The sequence below is a fragment of the Bombus terrestris genome, chromosome 17 (genome assembly GCF_910591885.1).
Source record: "Bombus terrestris chromosome 17, iyBomTerr1.2, whole genome shotgun sequence".
NCBI classification, from domain to species: domain Eukaryota; kingdom Metazoa; phylum Arthropoda; class Insecta; order Hymenoptera; family Apidae; genus Bombus; species Bombus terrestris.
In genome coordinates, this window is record NC_063285.1 from 9,922,539 (window position 1) to 9,940,697 (window position 18,159).

The window sequence follows — 18,159 nt, forward strand, 5'->3', positions numbered from 1 at the left end:
AAATCTTGGCTTGACAGCTAAGTGATTGCGGGTTTTGTCATTAAGTGGTATTGACAAAACCCGCAATCACTTAGTTGCCAACTGTAAATTTTTGCAATTAGCGTGCCTCTCTTTTGTTTCGTTAAACTCAACGCGCTTTGTCATCCTGTCGCCTGCGAATTCTCAGTTGGACACTTGAACGTCGCACATGGTCACCTGAGAGACTGGCGCTGTGACCGGTACGCGAGGCTTGGACTTTCTTTCGCTTTGGGAAAAGCTAGTTCGTCGATTGTTTCTCCCCTTCGACCATTTACATCTGGAGAAATTGCCAAGTCAGGCAATTGCAGTGTAAAATGTAAAAATCTCATCGATCCTTTTATGTCCAACGTGATTTAAATCGTGTGAATTTAATGTGAATTTTGATAGAACGTACGTCTATAGAGGATCGTGATTTTACACCCTAATTAGCGAGAAGCAGACAATTCGGAAGAAAATTGGAAGCCAATATCGTGACATGCTTGTTGCTTTCATTTTTATAAAAAGTAATCCAATTACGCAGCCAAAATAGGAAAAGGATTAACAGGATACGGGCGGAATGCGTTTAATTAATAATGTTGACAGTTAGATGTGCGCCTTTGAGATGCTGGAAACGATATATACCTTCTGAAACTTTCAGTCAGCGTTAGTAAGTCTTTGAACACCGCAGATTACTTCGTTAACCGAGATACAAATTCCGATTTATCTCGGCGGATAATTTTAGTTTTGAACGGTGTGCGTTACATTTACTTTGAGCGTGGAAGCCTGATAGTTTCTTAGATGGTTGGAATATTAGGACAACAAAGGACGAAAAGGAATTATCAAATAAAGTCGTTCTTTAAGAGGAGGCTAAGGTTAATTCGTACAAAAATAAGGCATATTTTTGTGAATTATTTGCGACGACACGGTTAAAATCTCTTTGTTAAAACTAATAGTACGTTAAAGTATGACATTCGAGGAATATTGTAAAAAATTTTCACTGGGAAATATTAAAAAATACGGCAATGGCAGCAATTATTCGAACGCGTCTCGGAAAAAAGTAGAATTGCTCATAACTTGGTGCTGGATCATCTGAAATCAAAAAATCAAAGTTCATTCGTTAGGCAACAGTTTTGCCCGGGTAACGCTGGGAGGGTTTTTCGAAATTTCAATTTTTCACTTTTTTAGAACACTTTGAAGGGAAAATTAGCTGTAAATCTTCGCAAAATCGACTAATTTTCCCTTCAAAGTGTTCCAAAAAAGTGAAAAATTGAAATTCCGAAAAATCCTGGCCAGCGTTACCTGGGAATAACTGTTGCCTAACGAATGAACTTTGATTTTTTGATTTCGGATGATCCAGCACCAAGTTATCCGGGGCACCGCAATTTTACCTTTTTTTCCGAGACACGTCCGAATAATTGCTGTCATTGCTGTATTTTTTAATATTTCTCCGTGAAAATTTTATACAATATTCTTCGAATGTCATACTTTAATGTACTATTGGTTTTAATAAAGAGATTTTAACTGTGTCGTCACAAATAATTCACAAAAACATCCCTTATTTTTGTACGAATTAACCTTAGCCTCCCCTTAAGGAAAACAATAATTATAAAAATTTGCATCTTTAAATTTTCCATAAACGCATAAAAATCTGCAGTCTTGTTAATAAATACCGTAAGCCGAACGAAAGTTTCTCCTATGAATATTAAAAGACTTTAAAAAAAAAAAAAAAAGGAAATTCCCTTTCCCAACGTTTTTGTTCCCCAGCAAGTTAATATTCTTGCGATTACTTTTATGACAAGCTACTCTAAAGGAAAATGTTGGCTTAATTATCGTCTAAAAACATTATATTGGAATTCTTTAAAACTTCGTCAATCGTTCTCTTTCAAATAAAAACATTAGCAGTATATTTAATCTTGAAACATTAAGAAAATTAGAAATGAAATTTTCATTACACGCGGATACTTTTACGCAAACTATATCGAAGTATTTCATAGGAAATGATCGAGCATGAAAAATTACGCCCGCAGATAAGAACAGGATTTCGCTGGAGATAAGAAAATCACGCTGATGAAGGAAGTTGGATGGCGACCGTGATCCTGATTCTGCGATCATTGTGATAAATCACTGTCGGTGATCTTGCACGCCATCTCTGCCGGTGATACGTTCAAAGTATCGCGATACTTTCGTCAGCCAGTCTCCACTTTCTCATTTACATAATTACAGCAACGGTGGCTATATTGGTGCGCGAATTGGAATCGGCAGCACCGGCCAATTCAATATTCCAGTAATTTCCAAGTTGTTTCGCTTGCGATTCGATCGAGTGATAAGCATTCTGCGAGTTATAATCAAATTCTCGGCCCGAAGCGCCAGTTACACGTACAACTCGGTGGAATCGGCCGCTGCTCGGCGAAACTCGCCAGCGGCGCGTGCAAGTTTCGCGAAATTTCAGCGAACGCCGATTGCCGCAAAACTACCGCTGCTGTGATTAAAGCGCGTCTTGCGAGAAACTCTTTCATCCGTAAGCGGATTAGGCCAACACGGCAGCGTTGGCTTCGACGAATTTCCACGGATCGTTGTTTGATGTCAATTTACGATTCGATTAAACCGGTCGATCGGGTCACGATCGGTCCCTATCGGTCGTTAGTCAGGACGGCCCTTAACAGATCACAGCCAGCTGCCTGGCATTGTAATTTCGAACATGAGCTATGTCCTGTTTGCCGCTCGTCAACGTATATACATACTTCGATTCTGTGGATCGAGCGATTAAGGGGACGGCTTAACGACGAAGGCGTTTCAACGTGTCTCATTTTGCGGTTCTGATTATTCGCTCGTCGCGACAGCCTTTAGTCGGCCTGCAATTGCCAAGATCCAGATGGGTTTCGTGTTTGCGAGGTCAGAGTATATTTGTACATGCACAGACCCGCGATTATTTCGGGCGAATGGTATTCCAAGTAGGCGAGGCGCGACGATTTAAAATAACGAATCGTATCGAGAGTTTTATTATTTCTGCGTTGCAGGTAACACGGGAGAAAATAGAACGTAATTTTGTGTGAGATAACAAGTTTCCAAATAGTTCTCTGCTTTGGTATTTTAATATGTTTGAATTACAAATAACCCAGGGAAATATAATACACTGTTGTGTTAAGCTAAATGGTTTTCAAATAATTTCATGTTTTTATCTCTGGGTTACTATTGGCGTTTCAGGTACTTTGTTGTTTCTAAACCAGAAATAATGCAGAGAAGATATAATTTTGTGCTAAGATGAATCGTTATCAAATAATCTCCTCTTTTAGTATTTTATTGTCTCTGGGTTTCTATTAGCGTTTCAGGTACTTTGTTGTTTCTAAACCAGAAATAATATAGGGAGGATATAAAATAATTTTGCGCTGAGGTTAATCGTTTTCAAATAATTTCCTGTTTTGGTATTTTATTGTCTCCGGGTTTCTATTGGCGTTTCAGGTACTTTGTTGTTTCTAAACCAGAAATAATATAGGGAGGATATAAAATAATTTTGCGTTGAGATGAATCGTTTTCAAATAATTTCCTGTTTTGGTATTTTATTGTCTCTGGGTTTCTATTAGCGTTTCAGGTACTTTGTTGTTTCTAAGCCAGAAATAATGCAGAGAAGATATAATTTTGTGTTAAGGTTAATCGTTTTCAAATAATTTCCTGTTTTGGTATTTTATTGTCTCCGGGTTTCTATTAGCGTTTCAGGTACTTTGTTGTTTCTAAACCAGAAATAATATAGGGAGGATATAAAATAATTTTGCGTTGAGATGAATCGTTTTCAAATAATTTCCTGTTTTGGTATTTTATTGTCTCCGGGTTTCTATTGGCGTTTCAGGTACTTTGTTGTTTCTAAGCCAGAAATAATATAGGGAGGATATAAAATAATTTTGCGTTGAGATGAATCGTTTTCAAATAATTTCCTATTGTGGTATTTTATTATCTCTGGGTTTCTATTAGCGTTTCAGGTACTTTGTTATTTCTAAACCAGAAATAATATAGGGAGGATATAAAATAATTTTGCGTTGAGATGAATCGTTTTCAAATAATCTCCTCTTTTAGTATTTTATTGTCTCTGGGTTTCTATTAGCGTTTCAGGTACTTTGTTGTTTCTAAACCAGAAATAATATAGGGAGGATATAAAATAATTTTGCGCTGAGGTTAATCGTTTTCAAATAATTTCCTGTTTTGGTATTTTATTGTCTCTGGGTTTCTATTAGCGTTTCAGGTACTTTGTTGTTTCTAAGCCAGAAATAATGCAGAGAAGATATAATTTTGTGTTAAGGTTAATCGTTTTCAAATAATTTCCTGTTTTGGTATTTTATTGTCTCCGGGTTTCTATTAGCGTTTCAGGTACTTTGTTGTTTCTAAGCCAGAAATAATATAGGGAGGATATAAAATAATTTTGCGTTGAGATGAATCGTTTTCAAATAATCTCCTCTTTTAGTATTTTATTGTCTCTGGGTTTCTATTAGCGTTTCAGGTACTTTGTTGTTTCTAAACCAGAAATAATATAGGGAGGATATAAAATAATTTTGCGCTGAGGTTAATCGTTTTCAAATAATTTCCTGTTTTGGTATCTTATTGTCTCTGGGTTTCTATTAGCGTTTCAGGTACTTTGTTGTTTCTAAACCAGAAATAACACAGGGAAGATATAATTTTGCGCTAAGATAAATTATCTTCAAATAACTTTCTGTGTTAGCTAATAAGGTGATAACTATTGTTGATATTTAAGCATTGTATTTCTCATACGTTTGTGTTAGAAACATAAACTTGTCCATGATAATTCAGTAATTAAATGAAGCAGTTTCTTTTTTGGAATTTCGTATTTGCATTAAATGTTCCTGAAACAATGTTTAATTCCATTATAACAACATTTTCAGCTGCACCAGAAATACTGATTTTTCCAGCGTTGAAATCAAAGCTGGAATAAAAACAACCGTGTTAAATTGAATGAAACTGAAAGACACGTTCGAAAGCTACAATTTAAATACAAATTCAACGTTCAAATTATTTAGAATTTTGTCTAAAAAGCAAAATACAAAGAATTATTCGAGGATCGTTTATTTGATCTCAGCACAAAACACAATTTTACCCACTCTAATTATTAACCGTATTATATCTAAAATAAACACAGCAATAAAATAATTAAAGCGATTCGTCGTGTCAAACTTTTAATTATTATCCTCATTACGAACAACAATTCGCCAAGCCTAATACGAACATCTACGTAAAATTGTCTAATAGGGTGAAACTTACCCCTTTCTCTCCCAGCTTCGCTGCGAGCTACGTTTCAAGGCAACTTTGGTAGATTTATTAGCAACGGCTGTCGATACTTACATCGCACTACTAATTTACAAAGTTCAGTGCATTGTGTCCGGGGACAATTAAGCTTAATGGCTTCGACTCCGGTAAGATGGTCGCAAAGAACAATGCGCCGATATCGAGTTTTCATTGTCCCTGGATAAAGACAATCCCAGGGCCGGCTAATAATTAAAATAGTTCCCGTGTAACTTGCAGCTCGAGTTTCCGTCGACTCTCGCGATTCTGCTCTTCCTCTTTCTTTCGTTGCAAGGCCAGATTCTTATTAATGATTTCCCCTTAATCTCAGTCCATTTTCTTATTTAACGTGGCCCGTGTTTAGAAACTCTGACAGGTTTTCCTCTTCGCCGAAGAAAGTGCAAACGATAAATCGAGGTACTTGTCCCTCCGAAGAGAATGTCGAACGTGTAGAAATTTATCGCAGCGTCATTTTTGTACTTCAAAATCATTTGGATAAGAAGAAACGTTCAGACGATCGAATAGCATATTTCAAAATTAAGATCATGTCACTGTTTGAGAAGAACGACACGCGCAACAACGTGCCATAATTTCTCACAAATTCTGAAAAATTGTCCGCTCTGTTCGACAGCCGAAACGCAGCTTGGCAAGCAAAGCATTTTGGAATTCCGAACGCTGCACGTCGGTGGCTACTTGCACGCCGGAGAGGAAATCCCGCATTTCGTTGGTTTTCTCCAACAAATCTGGTTCAACGGCTACCCGTACCTGGAGATAGCGCGCAGTTCCGGCAATCATCAGGCTTCTCATCAAGGTGTAACACCGATCATCAGGGTTACGGGGAAATTCAGCAAAAGGAACCATCCAGTCCATTATCCGGTGACATTCACATCAAAGCACACGTTCGTTGGGTTGCCCGTGCTGAAAGCGTACGTGGAAACGAATATCTATTTCCAGGTAAACAATATCTTCTGTCTTTTCTTTTCTTTTTTCGTCGTTGAAAAATTAAATCTTTAAAAAGATTTGTACAAATTAGAAGCGACCAGGAAATTCTTTTGTAAGAATTCGGTGTATCTGTGTGATCGAGACATTTTTCAGCGCAGTATTTTATAGTCATTGTTTTAAGCATAAATATTACCATCGGTATTTTTAAATTGGTTTTTCATTAAAAATAGAAAACGATAGAGAGCTGTTTGCTTGTTCACGTGGACGAAATGTCACGAGAAAGAAAACAAACTCTTCATTTACCAGATCCCAAAAGAAATGGTAATCCAGAAGGATATTTGAGTTTGCCAAGTTCAATTATGAAATCGACAGGTCGTCAGACATAGTTTTCTAGATGTAACTGCTGCTGGTCGAAAGAAAAGTTCGATTAATGTTGCTATTCTCAGTCGCAATTATTATAATTCGGTAATCTGTGTATATAGATATGGCTTAATTCCTGGAAATTATTTTGTTGTTTATTTTATTTATTTCTGTATGAGCCACGCGGAAGCCAAAGCGCCTATAACTTTACTCTTTGAAGTTTGTTTAATTTTATCGCTGAAGCACTTTGATCGATACGTTGATTTTTCCTACTTTTTTTTTTTATTTTTCACCTACTCGCAGATTCAAATAAATTTCTCGTTTCTAATATGTTGTTGCACCGTAAATACGCGATATTTCCTCGTTAGACTATTGTTACATTAACCAGTTAGCTGTTTTCGACGAGCATACTCGTCATGGAGAAATACAAATATCTTGTATCATGACGAGTATACTCGTCATGCGTAAAAGATACAAAACAGTCATCTCATTACACGTTACTTGATTACTTTAATCCTACGTTATAACCTCCACACATACCCTGTGCTTGACGAGTATATTCGTCATCGCTTACCTTTTGCCGTTTACGTTTTAGGTACACACTTTCCAAAGTTTCCACAGGTCGCAACAGCTGACTGGTTAAAATGAAAAAACAAGACGTGGCAACGTACAAGGTGTCTGATTATTCCGCGCAAAATTCAACTTCGACAAAGTTTGAAAACGTTGAAGACGTTACTAGTACGCGAACGAGAACGTTACGAAGGCCAGTTGAAATATCTGGTGGGAAAAGTGGTTCGGCCCACGTTGGGAAACTCGCGTGCCGTGGCTCAGGGGCCACAGAGGAAATGAAATGTCAACGGTGATGCGTCCTCACAAAAGGTTCGCCCAGTTAGATCCATCCTGGCCTGGATCGGTGCTCGGTGCTCACGAATCGATGCACAAACTCCGGATTAATCGTGGCACGTGTGACGTTGGCGCACGTAAAAACCCAATCATGCGCCGTTCTTCCGTGTCAAGTGACAGACAAGCTCTTCTCTGGCCGTCACCTTCGTAATTACGTCGACTCTAATCGACGAGCTTCTGCTGTTTTTCCATCGCCTCTCATACAACTTCCGGCTCGCTCGTTTAATTCCATCCACAGTTTTTCTCTTAAAAGAGAAGCGCGGCTTTGATACTCGTGCGAAGAGAACGATCGATCTTCGCGATCGAACTTGTATTGTTGGAAGAACAGACGCCTGTTAATTAACGCTCCATCCGCGTAATTTTCGAGCGATAATTTCGAGTCATTTTTCATTTCTCCCGCGTTTCTGCTTGGCCAGTTAGTTGTTTTTCGACGAGTATACTCGTCATGAAGAAATAGCAATGTTTTGTCTTATGACGAGCATACTCGTTACGTGTAAAGGGTAGTTACAATTTGTTGTTTAAAAAATTGCAATTTAGTAATTGCAGTCTTTGACGAGTATATTCGTCATGAAGAAGTAGCAATATTTTGCCTTATGACGAACATGCTCGTTACGTGTAAAGGGTAGTTACAATTTGTTGTTTAAAAAATTGCAGTTTAGTAATTGCAGTCTTTGACGAGTATACTCGTCATGAAGAAATAGCAATATTTTGCCTTATGACGAACATGCTCGTTACGTGTAAAGGATAGTTACAATTTGTTGTTTAAAACATTGCAGTTTAGTAATCGCAGTCTTTGACGAGTATACTCGTCATGAAGAAGTAGCAATGTTTTGTCTTATGACGAACATGCTCGTTACGTGTAAAGGGTAGTTACAATTTGTTGTTTAAAAAATTGCAATTTAGTAATCGCAATCTTTGACGAGTATACTCGCTGTCGCTTACTTTCTGCGATTTTAAATATACACTTTTCAAAGTTTCCAAAGAGCTCGCAACAGCTAACTGGTTAAACTTTTCTCTGCTTAGAGATAGCAAGGTGACGTGCAACGATAAAAAGTATTTTATGATGTTGTAGAAGTTTGGAAGAATATTCGAGAATTTTGAGGATCTTTTGAAACACAAAAGCTTAAAAAGCATCGCAGACAGAGGGTTAACTCGTCGCCTGAACTCAGACTTGGGCAACATTTCATTGAAAATTTGATTGAAAAGAAAGATTCAACGACACCTTTGCTATTTTTATTTAAAACACATATAAGGAAAATAAATCTATTTTATACTAAGAATCAGGTAAATCATTTAGAAACAATTCTTTATTTTAATTCGCCTCGATATGAATTCAATTTCAAATATTACACTTCGTACATTTTGCAAACGCAACAGCAAGTTCAACTTCCACTCTCTTTCGTCAACAGCGCGCATTAAGTGGCGTACACACTAACACTTACTCATTTCTCATTTGTACTTTACTTACATTTCCCACCCAAAATTCTCATCCGCAGGTTCCTTATCTGCAAGCTGGTCGTCGCAAATGCAGGGCCAACAACTACAAAGGGTAACTTATGTTCGTTTAAGTCGATTAACACGCTGTTTCTCGCCTTGCAGTTCAGAACACGCGAAGCGAACGGTTTGATTCTGTACAACGCCGGTCGAGAACGCGACTTCATCGCCGTGGAGTTAGTCAACGGACACATTCATTACGTGTTCGACCTGGGTGACGGCCCGGTCAGGGTCAGGGACACTTCCAGGTCCAGGCTGAACGACGGCAAATGGCACGCAGTGAGCATCGGAAGGCCGGCACCAAAAAGACACACGCTCGCTGTTGATGACCATGTGACAGCTGTCAATAGTCAGGGCAGCAACGAGAACCTCGACCTGGATGGAATCTTATACATCGGTGAGTAATATCTTTTGAAATTCGCACCTTCCCGGCTCCTTCACAGGCGCCATTTCCATTCGACAATTTTTCCAGACATCGAGTGTGTAACTCGGGTCTCTGTGGAAGAGCTAACTCTAATTATCGACAGCTTTGACATAAACATTCGCAGTGGGAAATTAGGCGAATTTTCTCGCCCCTCAGTTTACCAAAGATTATACAATACAATTTTCATATATCTTTCGTAATATTTCGAGAAAACACGGTGCAATTTTAACGCAATTATTTATACGATTGTTACATGTTTTTCAAAATATTCGTTTTTCCAACCATTGAATTTACAAGACACTAAGAAACCTATTTGCTACTTTAACCAGGTAGCTTTTCTTATACTCGTCACGCGTGAAAAGTAGTTACAATTTGCTGTTTAAATTGCAATTTAGTAATCGCAGTCTTTGACGAATATACTCGTCGCGTACATTTCTCAAACAGGTCGCAACAGCTAACTGGCTAATGGTTGTTTTAACGAGCAAATATGAACGTGTATGTTCATGCGTTAAACAAGTTCGAACATGCACATTCATTTCTACATTTGTCTCTAATTTTAGTTGAACTATGTTTCTAATTCGACTAGCATAAATCGCCGCAGTCCGGCCTTATCACGATGCTAATGAAACGTTTGGCGCAACGCGCGTAACGCATTTATGCTCGTCTCTAACGATAGACGTTGCAGCGCAAGTAGCGAACCCACTGCACGTTTATGTCGTCTTTGACACGCGTACACGTTTGCGGAAAAAGCGAAGCCGACGTGATAGCGCGTTATAAAACGCGGAAATCTAATTTATAGCCGCATGCTTCAAATATAAAACACGGCGAGCATTTATTCGAGCCGGCAAGTAAGAAACGTTGCTTAGTGATATATCGCTGACCTTCGGCCAGGGTAAAAGCGTATCGGGATAGTCGGAAGGCGAAATATTACTTTATGAATCACGGTGAATTTCGAAAATCCCGTGAACGATAAATCGCGCTATGGCAGAAGCGAAGAGAGATTGGCTCGGCCGATATATCGCGCCGCGAGATAAAGAGTTGAAAATCGATGAGTATCGCGCGTAATAACATCCATCAGACGCATCGGCGTATAAATAATACACCGATACCGTCGATACTTTCGAAAATCGCTTTATCTCGTCTCATTACGTCAGCATCATGTTGACGATCCTTCAGTCCGACTTAGATATCGATCCGAATCCGTGTAAGCGTGTAACAAGTGAGAGAAGTTGGAAGAAAAGAACATCGATGGTCCTCTTCCTCCTTCTTTTTTTTTTTTTTTTTTTTTTTTTTTAAAGAGAAAACTTTGAGGAGAAGAAAGAAACTCGTCGGTGGAAGATGGAAATCTTCACCAGGCTCTGTGTCTTCTTGCCCAATGCGCTTATACATCGTTTTTAAGTGGCACCACGCTGAAATTGGATAAAAATTTGGATAATCAGGCGAAACGTAGCCGACAGGATCGCAGGCTGTTTGTAGAAAATACAAAATTCAGCTGTTTAATCAAGTACGCGAGAAACAAGATGCTGTTCATAACGCGGACCGAACATGGAAATGCAGACGAGTGATTGGAAGGTTAGAAAAATCATTGGAACGTCGGAAGGATAGGAAAATTTCGAGAAGATACGATGGAACACTCACAAGACATCTCTGCACTTGCCCAAGTGATCCCTTTGCTGGCCCGTGGGACACCTGAACCTGGCGCCTCTAATGATGTGCCTAGACCCGAGCTGCGTTTTCGGCTTAACGCTTTCCGCTTTCTCATCCGCGTGCTGGTTTCCCGGCTCGTCGGTGCTCTGCGAGATCGTGTATTCCATGCTGCTCGACCAAGTCTTGTCCTCTGGCGTGTGGCTCTTGAACAGGCGGAGCTCGATTTGCGGAGGTTGGCCAGAAGACACGACCCTCCACTTGTCGGGCACCACATCGTCCAACGTGGTCAGTTTTGTCAACGTCGCTGACAATCGAACCACGAGGAGAAGGAAGAAAATGCCGATGAAAAATTGCACGCCGATCGGTCTCATTTCTTTCCTTTGCAGCGAGATGATTCGATTGAAAACTCCGCTACTTCGAACGAATGTCTGACGATGTCGTTGCTAATTATCACGCACCGCTTTTCTTGCTAGCTCGCGAGCTACAACTGAGCTACGAGTGACAATTACGTTGTTCAGTTATTTCGCGTACTCAACACAGTCGTGCACGTGGAAACTCGGCGAGAAACTGGCTGACAGGTAGGAAACAGCGAAGACGGAGGTCTTGTACGACTGGCCACTATCGAAATAAAAGGCGATCTGATCCGCGCAGCAGATTGTTGCGTGCAATTTAACTAGAAACGCATCCGGCGTCGTAACCACAATATTCCACCACAAGCGAGATTAGAATCATTAGCCGTTTTCGACCATCTCGACCGTCGTCTCGCTTTTTATTAACGACACTGACCAACGGTACGGCACGATAAACGACTGATAACGGTTGCCAGACGATAAACCGTTCGAGGAATTTTTATAATCACAAAATGCACGCGAGTATTTCCACAAGTTGTTATTAATCATCGTTTTCCTGGAGATCCCCTGTAATTGGAAAATTCCAAACAGACGCCACGCGTGTGTACGATCATTCGCGAAATTCGCACAGCTTATGAAAGAAGCTACTTTTATCGGAGTTTTTATTATTCGCTTGGCAACTAAGTGATTGCGGAGTTTGTCATTAGGCGGCAATGAGAAAATCCGCAACCACCTAGTTACCAACCCGACATATCTTCTGTCACGTTGTAGAACCGATAAAATTATAATAAAATGTTACGGCAAAATATACGAACAAGATACTAAATAAGATACAAATAACGTAGAAATGAGATATTTCAAAATGAACTTTATTTGTACGAATGAGGTTTCATTTATAGTATCTGGTTGTTTGCGCTGAGTTTTCCTGTTGCTTGAAGTACCTTCGTTACTCACCAATTCGATTACATCAACCAGTCTTGCGTATTACTTGATCGAAATGAATTGGAAAAATGAGCACAGTACGACTACGATTATTTAATTCTATGTTTTATTTAATGTTCGTCAAAATAATCCGCGTTTTGCTTTACTTAACAGTGGGTTAATCTTCATCTCAGTCTCACGGCCAAGGAGGAGACTTGGTTTACAGTTTGCAGACTTTTAAAGCTATCTGAGATATGTTTGCCATGTTTGTTACACACTCGTTTCATTCGTTTCTTTTCTGATTCTGTTTCCTGACCTACTTATTGTATTAAAGCTGCCAATCTCAGTTTATGTTCTTCCAAACAAGAAAAACGTAAGGTATTCTCTACTTTACACGTTGCTTGTAAAGAAAATTCACCAACGAAAATGGAATCTGAAGGGAATTATTTCATTCTTATGCGGAAATTATCTCTGTCCAACGTGAATTTTTACAAAACAGTAAACTCGAGATGTGTAATCTTCTCTTCTAATGTTCACAAATGTGAAAGCGAAGCGATTCGATTATCCGATCGACGTGTATTAGCTCGGATATTCAAAGTTCCATGGTACACAAGCTGTAACCAGTTGGCTGTTTCCGACGAGTATACTCGTCGTGAAGAAATGGCAATATTTTGTGTACATTTAGCGTGTGAAATAAGTTGCAACGAAATGACTGTTTTATCCTTCTCACGCGTGACGAGTATACTCGTCGTAAGAGAAAATATTGCCATTTCTTCACGACGAGTATACTCGTCACGCGTAAGAAAAATAAAACAGCCATTTCGTTGCAGCTTATTTTACGCGCAAAATATACACAAAATATTGCCATTTCTTCACGACGAGTATACTCGTCACGCGTAAGAAAAATAAAACAGCCATTTCGTTGCAGCTTATTTTACGCGCAAAATATACACAAAATATTGCCATTTCTTCACGACGAGTATACTCGTCATCGCTCACTTTTCGGTCCACGCTTTTCACAGTTTTCACAGAGGTCGCAACAGCTAACTGGTCGATCGAAACCGGCGTTTTACGGCTCAGAATGTCGAGAAACAGAACGGAAAAGCATTCTGTAATCAGCGCGAAAACTGCGGACGAGCTATGGAAAAATATTCCGAGTGCATCCGAAGGCAACCGAATGAACGTAAAATATTTGAAAAGACAAAGACAAAACTGTAAAACGAAACCGTAAAACAACCTCAAAGCGATGATAACTTTTTGTTCATGACGGAGCGTGGTCGGGAAATAAAACGAGCATTTTACGCGTACGGTAACAAACTTGAACAAACTCGTGACTCTTCGCTATCGCTGGCAAACGACTTCACGCTGTTTACCAGTTGCTCAGAAGCATCGGAGATCGCGAAAAAACGAAATAGATATGAGATTGTTTTTTGTTTTGTAGTTGCATCTCGCGTAAAAAATCCGGAAGTAGCGTACACTCATAATCAACAATCTGCTTACTGTCTGTGTTTTATTTACTAATCTTCTAATCGTGTTTTCCACGATTTTTTTCAATTTCCTTAATAACATATCGTGGAAAATATTTTCTACGTGCACGCGCCGATTTTCATGAAACACTGCGTAAGCGTTGGTCGCAGCTCCCTAAGGGGCCCGCCTTTTATCCTAAGGGACAGATCGTCCCTTTTATCCGAGCTATTTCACGCAAATCGAGTCTTCTTACGCAAACAAGTGATTTTTCCCGCGGATTTCACTCTCGCGATACGCTATGACTTCTGTTCGCTTCACATCAAAAAATAATAAAAAGGGTTAATTTCTCCCTTCAAAGCGAAAAACGAGCAGCGTGTTACCGATAAATCGTTGTGGGTAGCTGCAGCGAAGCTTCATCGCGATCGGCGTGTATCATCGTCGGACAGAAAACTTGTAAACGATTAGCAAGTACAGCGCGTATGAAACAAACATTATACATATGTTGTTTTTAAAATGATTTATTTCATCGTAGCTACAGACGTAAGAGAGAGGAAATTATTCGTAAGGTGAAAATTATCGCAAACAGATCCACGATTTTTGCAGCTGGAAGCTCTCAATCGTTCAGAGGAACTCCACTGAAACGTGAGAAGAAAATGTGAAATTAATTTTACAAATCGTCGTTGCGAAGAAATTTTATTTTATTTATTTTGTGTTTTTGTATTAAAGTATTTGTTATAAGAGTAATTTGAGTTATAAGAGTATTAATATATTAATATATTAATATATTAATATATATATTAATAATATATTGTATATATATTAATTATTATATATTATTAATATATATATATATTATATTATTAATTATTATATATTAATTATTATATATATTATATATATATTAATATATATATTAATAATAATATATTAATAATATATTAATATATTAATATAGTAATAAGTTATAAGAGTATTTGTTATAAGTATTTGGTCTAAAACGATTGCAAAATGGATGAAATTAATTGGATACGTTAAATGCTTTCGTTTGTCCCTGCGTTTATTTCCACGTTTCTTGCTACTTTTCTGTAGTTTGCATATCCAACTATTTTCTGCTGTCATTGTCGTAACATCATTCGTTTATATACGTAGGTAAAAAGCGATTTGTTCGAAGTCAGTGTTATTATAATTTGCAATATAATCAACTATCAGACAGTTTATCAAAAAGTAAGATAAAAGTAATTGGGGCTTGGCTATTGTTTTAAATGAAGGACTATTTCGTCTTGTTCTACTTGGCTGTTACTTTAAAATGTTTATACGTTTGTATCGAGTGAGCAAAATTAACCATCGAATGATATTTTATATTCGAATAAATAACGTCTGAAATAATTTTCAATTCTCTGGTGCCAAAGCAACCTGGTGTACGCAAGTTCGCAGACTTATTGTACTTAATGGAAATTAAAGCAATTTTCAAAATTGTCTTCGTAAAATAACTTGGTCAGATCGCACACAGCTCAAGTACACGAATGAAATATATTTCATTACATACTTAACATTCGAATGAACATCTCAAAGTCCAAGTTAACTACTAGTCATCTTATTCCAGAGAGTTGAATAAAATAAAAAATTGTTCAAAAGCGATTTACCTGATCTAAATAAAGCTACTTTGTCTACGTTACGTCCAAATTAAATGCAATTTTGTATCTTTCAGTTCGAATAAACTTTACTTAATTGTGATTGACCAATTAACTTTATTCAAACTCGCTTTTTTTCTGTAATTTAACCAAAGCTAGAGTAAATGTTGGAAGATGTAGCAGCATACTCACTAGATTTTTCTGCACTCTCCCAAGTGATCCCTTTTCTGATGTTTAGGACATGGGCGTGGAGGAACTTCAATTATATTCCTAGAGTCGAATTGCGGAGGTGTCAATCTATTTGAATCGCCCATTGTCTCGCATTTCGATAACGTCAACGTTGTTGCCAACAGAATTGTAAAAATGAAGAAACTACTCGTCCAAAATGACATATCGCTGAAACAATTTCACATTGTACTTAGAAAGTTGCTGAGACTTTTTGAATGCCGCTATACTGAAAGAATATCCGGTGCAGTGATAACAGGCGATATCAGAGTTGCTAACGCGTTCCCAAACGAAATGACCAACGAGATACATGTGACCAACGCAGGTGTAAAATTGTACGATTGAAAATGAGAAGAAAATTGGAAAGTCTGTCATGTTTTTCAACTATACGTTAAACGCATATGGTCGCATCTGCAGTTTTCAAATTTCAAGTTAAGTTTCAATCGGACCAGATCCGCAGACTAAAAAGAAAATACCCACTAGATTAAATCCTTAGTTCTGCTAGAATCAACAATATAAAGCTATTATAATCCATGTCATTGTATCACGCCAAATTAAGTTACTGAAAATTCTCAACGAGAATTGATTGTAAATATTCTAATAAATAAAAAAAAAAAAAAGAAAGTTAAGTTTCAAAGACTCGCGGCTGAGCAGAAGACTTACCAGGTGCTGTAAAAAGCGTTGCAAATATTTCGTCGACAGCGGGTCACCATAGGCAGAAAAATGAGGCAACCTACTTCGCAAGGTTCGCAAAATAATTTATAACACCGAAAATCCCCTCTTCAACGTCTCTCGAACCACCTCCAGCCAACCACCCAGACCAATTAGAAACTTGCACATGGTAAAAATAAAAAATGGAAAAAATAGAAAGACCGTAGCTTGCGAGCAACGCTCACTTATCGTCGCCAATCTTCAGAACAATAAGTTGTAGCGTTTAGAAGAGACATATTTTCGCCTGATAAATCGGTTTTAAGGTGTTCGAGGTGATATTAGTTTGCTAGCGAGTTCGATCGCTGGAGAAATTTGTAAAAAGAGTGAACCGATTAATTGATTAGCCTTTCCGTTATCGTGTGCCAGCTTAAAACGTTAACAAACAGCTTGAAAAGGATTGAGATAAAAAATTACGCCTGTTCTTCAAGGCTACCTATTTATATCCCGAAAGGTTCTACTCTCATAGAACTGATAATTAGTCGACAAAAATCATGGCAAATGATCATTTTCATTTATCGTCGTTACGCGAGAAATAGCGCGGACAGTATAAAATATCGGAAATTTTAATGAAATATTTATAACACGATAGAAATGTAAACTGTATAAAGCGCGACACCCGTTATAATCTCACAACCGTCGTGATATCGTTTATCATCGTCGTCGTAAAATATTTAATTGTAAAATCCATTACGATTGCTTCAAACGAGGCGAAGGATTTGTACAAAGCAGAGTGCAATAGGTGAACGAAAGAAAACTGTCAGAAAACTGCAGATAGATTGCTTATATTTCTCTGATCTTTTTAAACAATACAAAGTTAAAATAGCACAATTGATTTGCCAATGCATATACATTTTTCATATGTAAGTTTAATATTATTTACAGAATCTGCAAAAGTCAGGATGCATCCATCAATTTTTAGAGGAATATTCAAAAGTAAAATACCCATGAATGTGTTGAATACCATACACTTTAATAAAATTTCTAAGAACATTTATGGCCACAAAAATTTAAAAAACCTTCAGAAACTGCAGATAGATTGCTTATATTTTTCTGATGTTTTTAAACAATACAAAGTTAAAGTAGCACAATTGATTTGCCAATGCATATACATTTTTCATATGTAAGTTTAATATTATTTACAGAATCTGCAAAAGTCAGGATGCATCCATCAATTTTTAGAGGAATATTCAAAAGTAAAATACCCATGAATGTGTTGAATACCATACACTTTAATAAAATTTCTAAGAACATTTATGGCCACAAAAATTTAAAAAACCTTCAGAAACTGCAGATAGATTGCTTATATTTTTCTGATGTTTTTAAACAATACAAAGTTAAAGTAGCACAATTGATTTGCCAATGCATATACATTTTTCATATGTAAGTTTAATATTATTTACAGAATCTGCAAAAGTCAGGATGCGTCCATCAATTTTTAGAGGAATATTCAAAAGTAAAATACCCATGAATGTGTTGAATACCATACACTTTAATAAAATTTCTAAGAACATTTATGGCCACAAAAATTTAAAAAACCATCAGAAACTGCAGATAGATTGCTTATATTTTTCTCATGTTTTTAAACAATACAAAGTTAAAATAGCACAGTTGATTTGCCAATGCATATACATTTTTCATATGTAAGTTTGATGTTATTTACCGAATCTGCAAAAGTCAGGATGTGTCCATCAATTTTTAGAGGAATATTCAAAAGTAAAATACCCATGAATGTGTTGAATACCATACACTTTAACAAAATTTCTAAGAACATTTATAGCTACAAAAATTTAAAAAACACAAA

General features: G+C 37.5%; 2 protein-coding genes across 11 annotated transcripts in view; one reads left to right on the plus strand and one right to left on the minus strand.

The window, feature by feature from the left end:
- LOC100646013 (neurexin-1) overlaps nt 1-18,159 on the plus strand; it is a 636,909-nt gene that overhangs the window by 522,557 nt on the left and 96,193 nt on the right. For all 10 annotated transcript variants that reach the window (XM_048413687.1, XM_048413689.1, XM_048413690.1 and 7 more), the window contains 2 exons: nt 5,915-6,237; nt 9,088-9,379. In XM_048413687.1, the coding sequence (XP_048269644.1) occupies nt 5,915-6,237; nt 9,088-9,379 (615 nt within the window). The remainder of the gene's footprint in view (nt 1-5,914; nt 6,238-9,087; nt 9,380-18,159) is intronic.
- Nucleotides 8,778-11,849, minus strand: LOC100649983. The gene is made up of 2 exons (XM_003402967.4): nt 11,045-11,849; nt 8,778-10,815 (listed from the first exon to the last, which is right to left on the minus strand). Exons 1-2 carry the CDS (start codon nt 11,422-11,424, stop codon nt 10,788-10,790), a joined length of 408 nt encoding a protein of 135 aa, XP_003403015.2. The 5' UTR covers nt 11,425-11,849; the 3' UTR covers nt 8,778-10,787.

Excerpts from the sequence above, each read along its gene's own strand:
- LOC100649983 (XM_003402967.4), bottom strand. The coding sequence starts at position 11,424 with ATGAGACCGATCGGCGTGCAATTTTTCATCGGCATTTTCTTCCTTCTC. Across the intron at positions 10,816-11,044 it reads GGCAAGTGCAGAGATGTCTT|CGTGGTGCCACTTAAAAACG; the intron begins GTGAGTGTTCCA and ends ATCCAATTTCAG.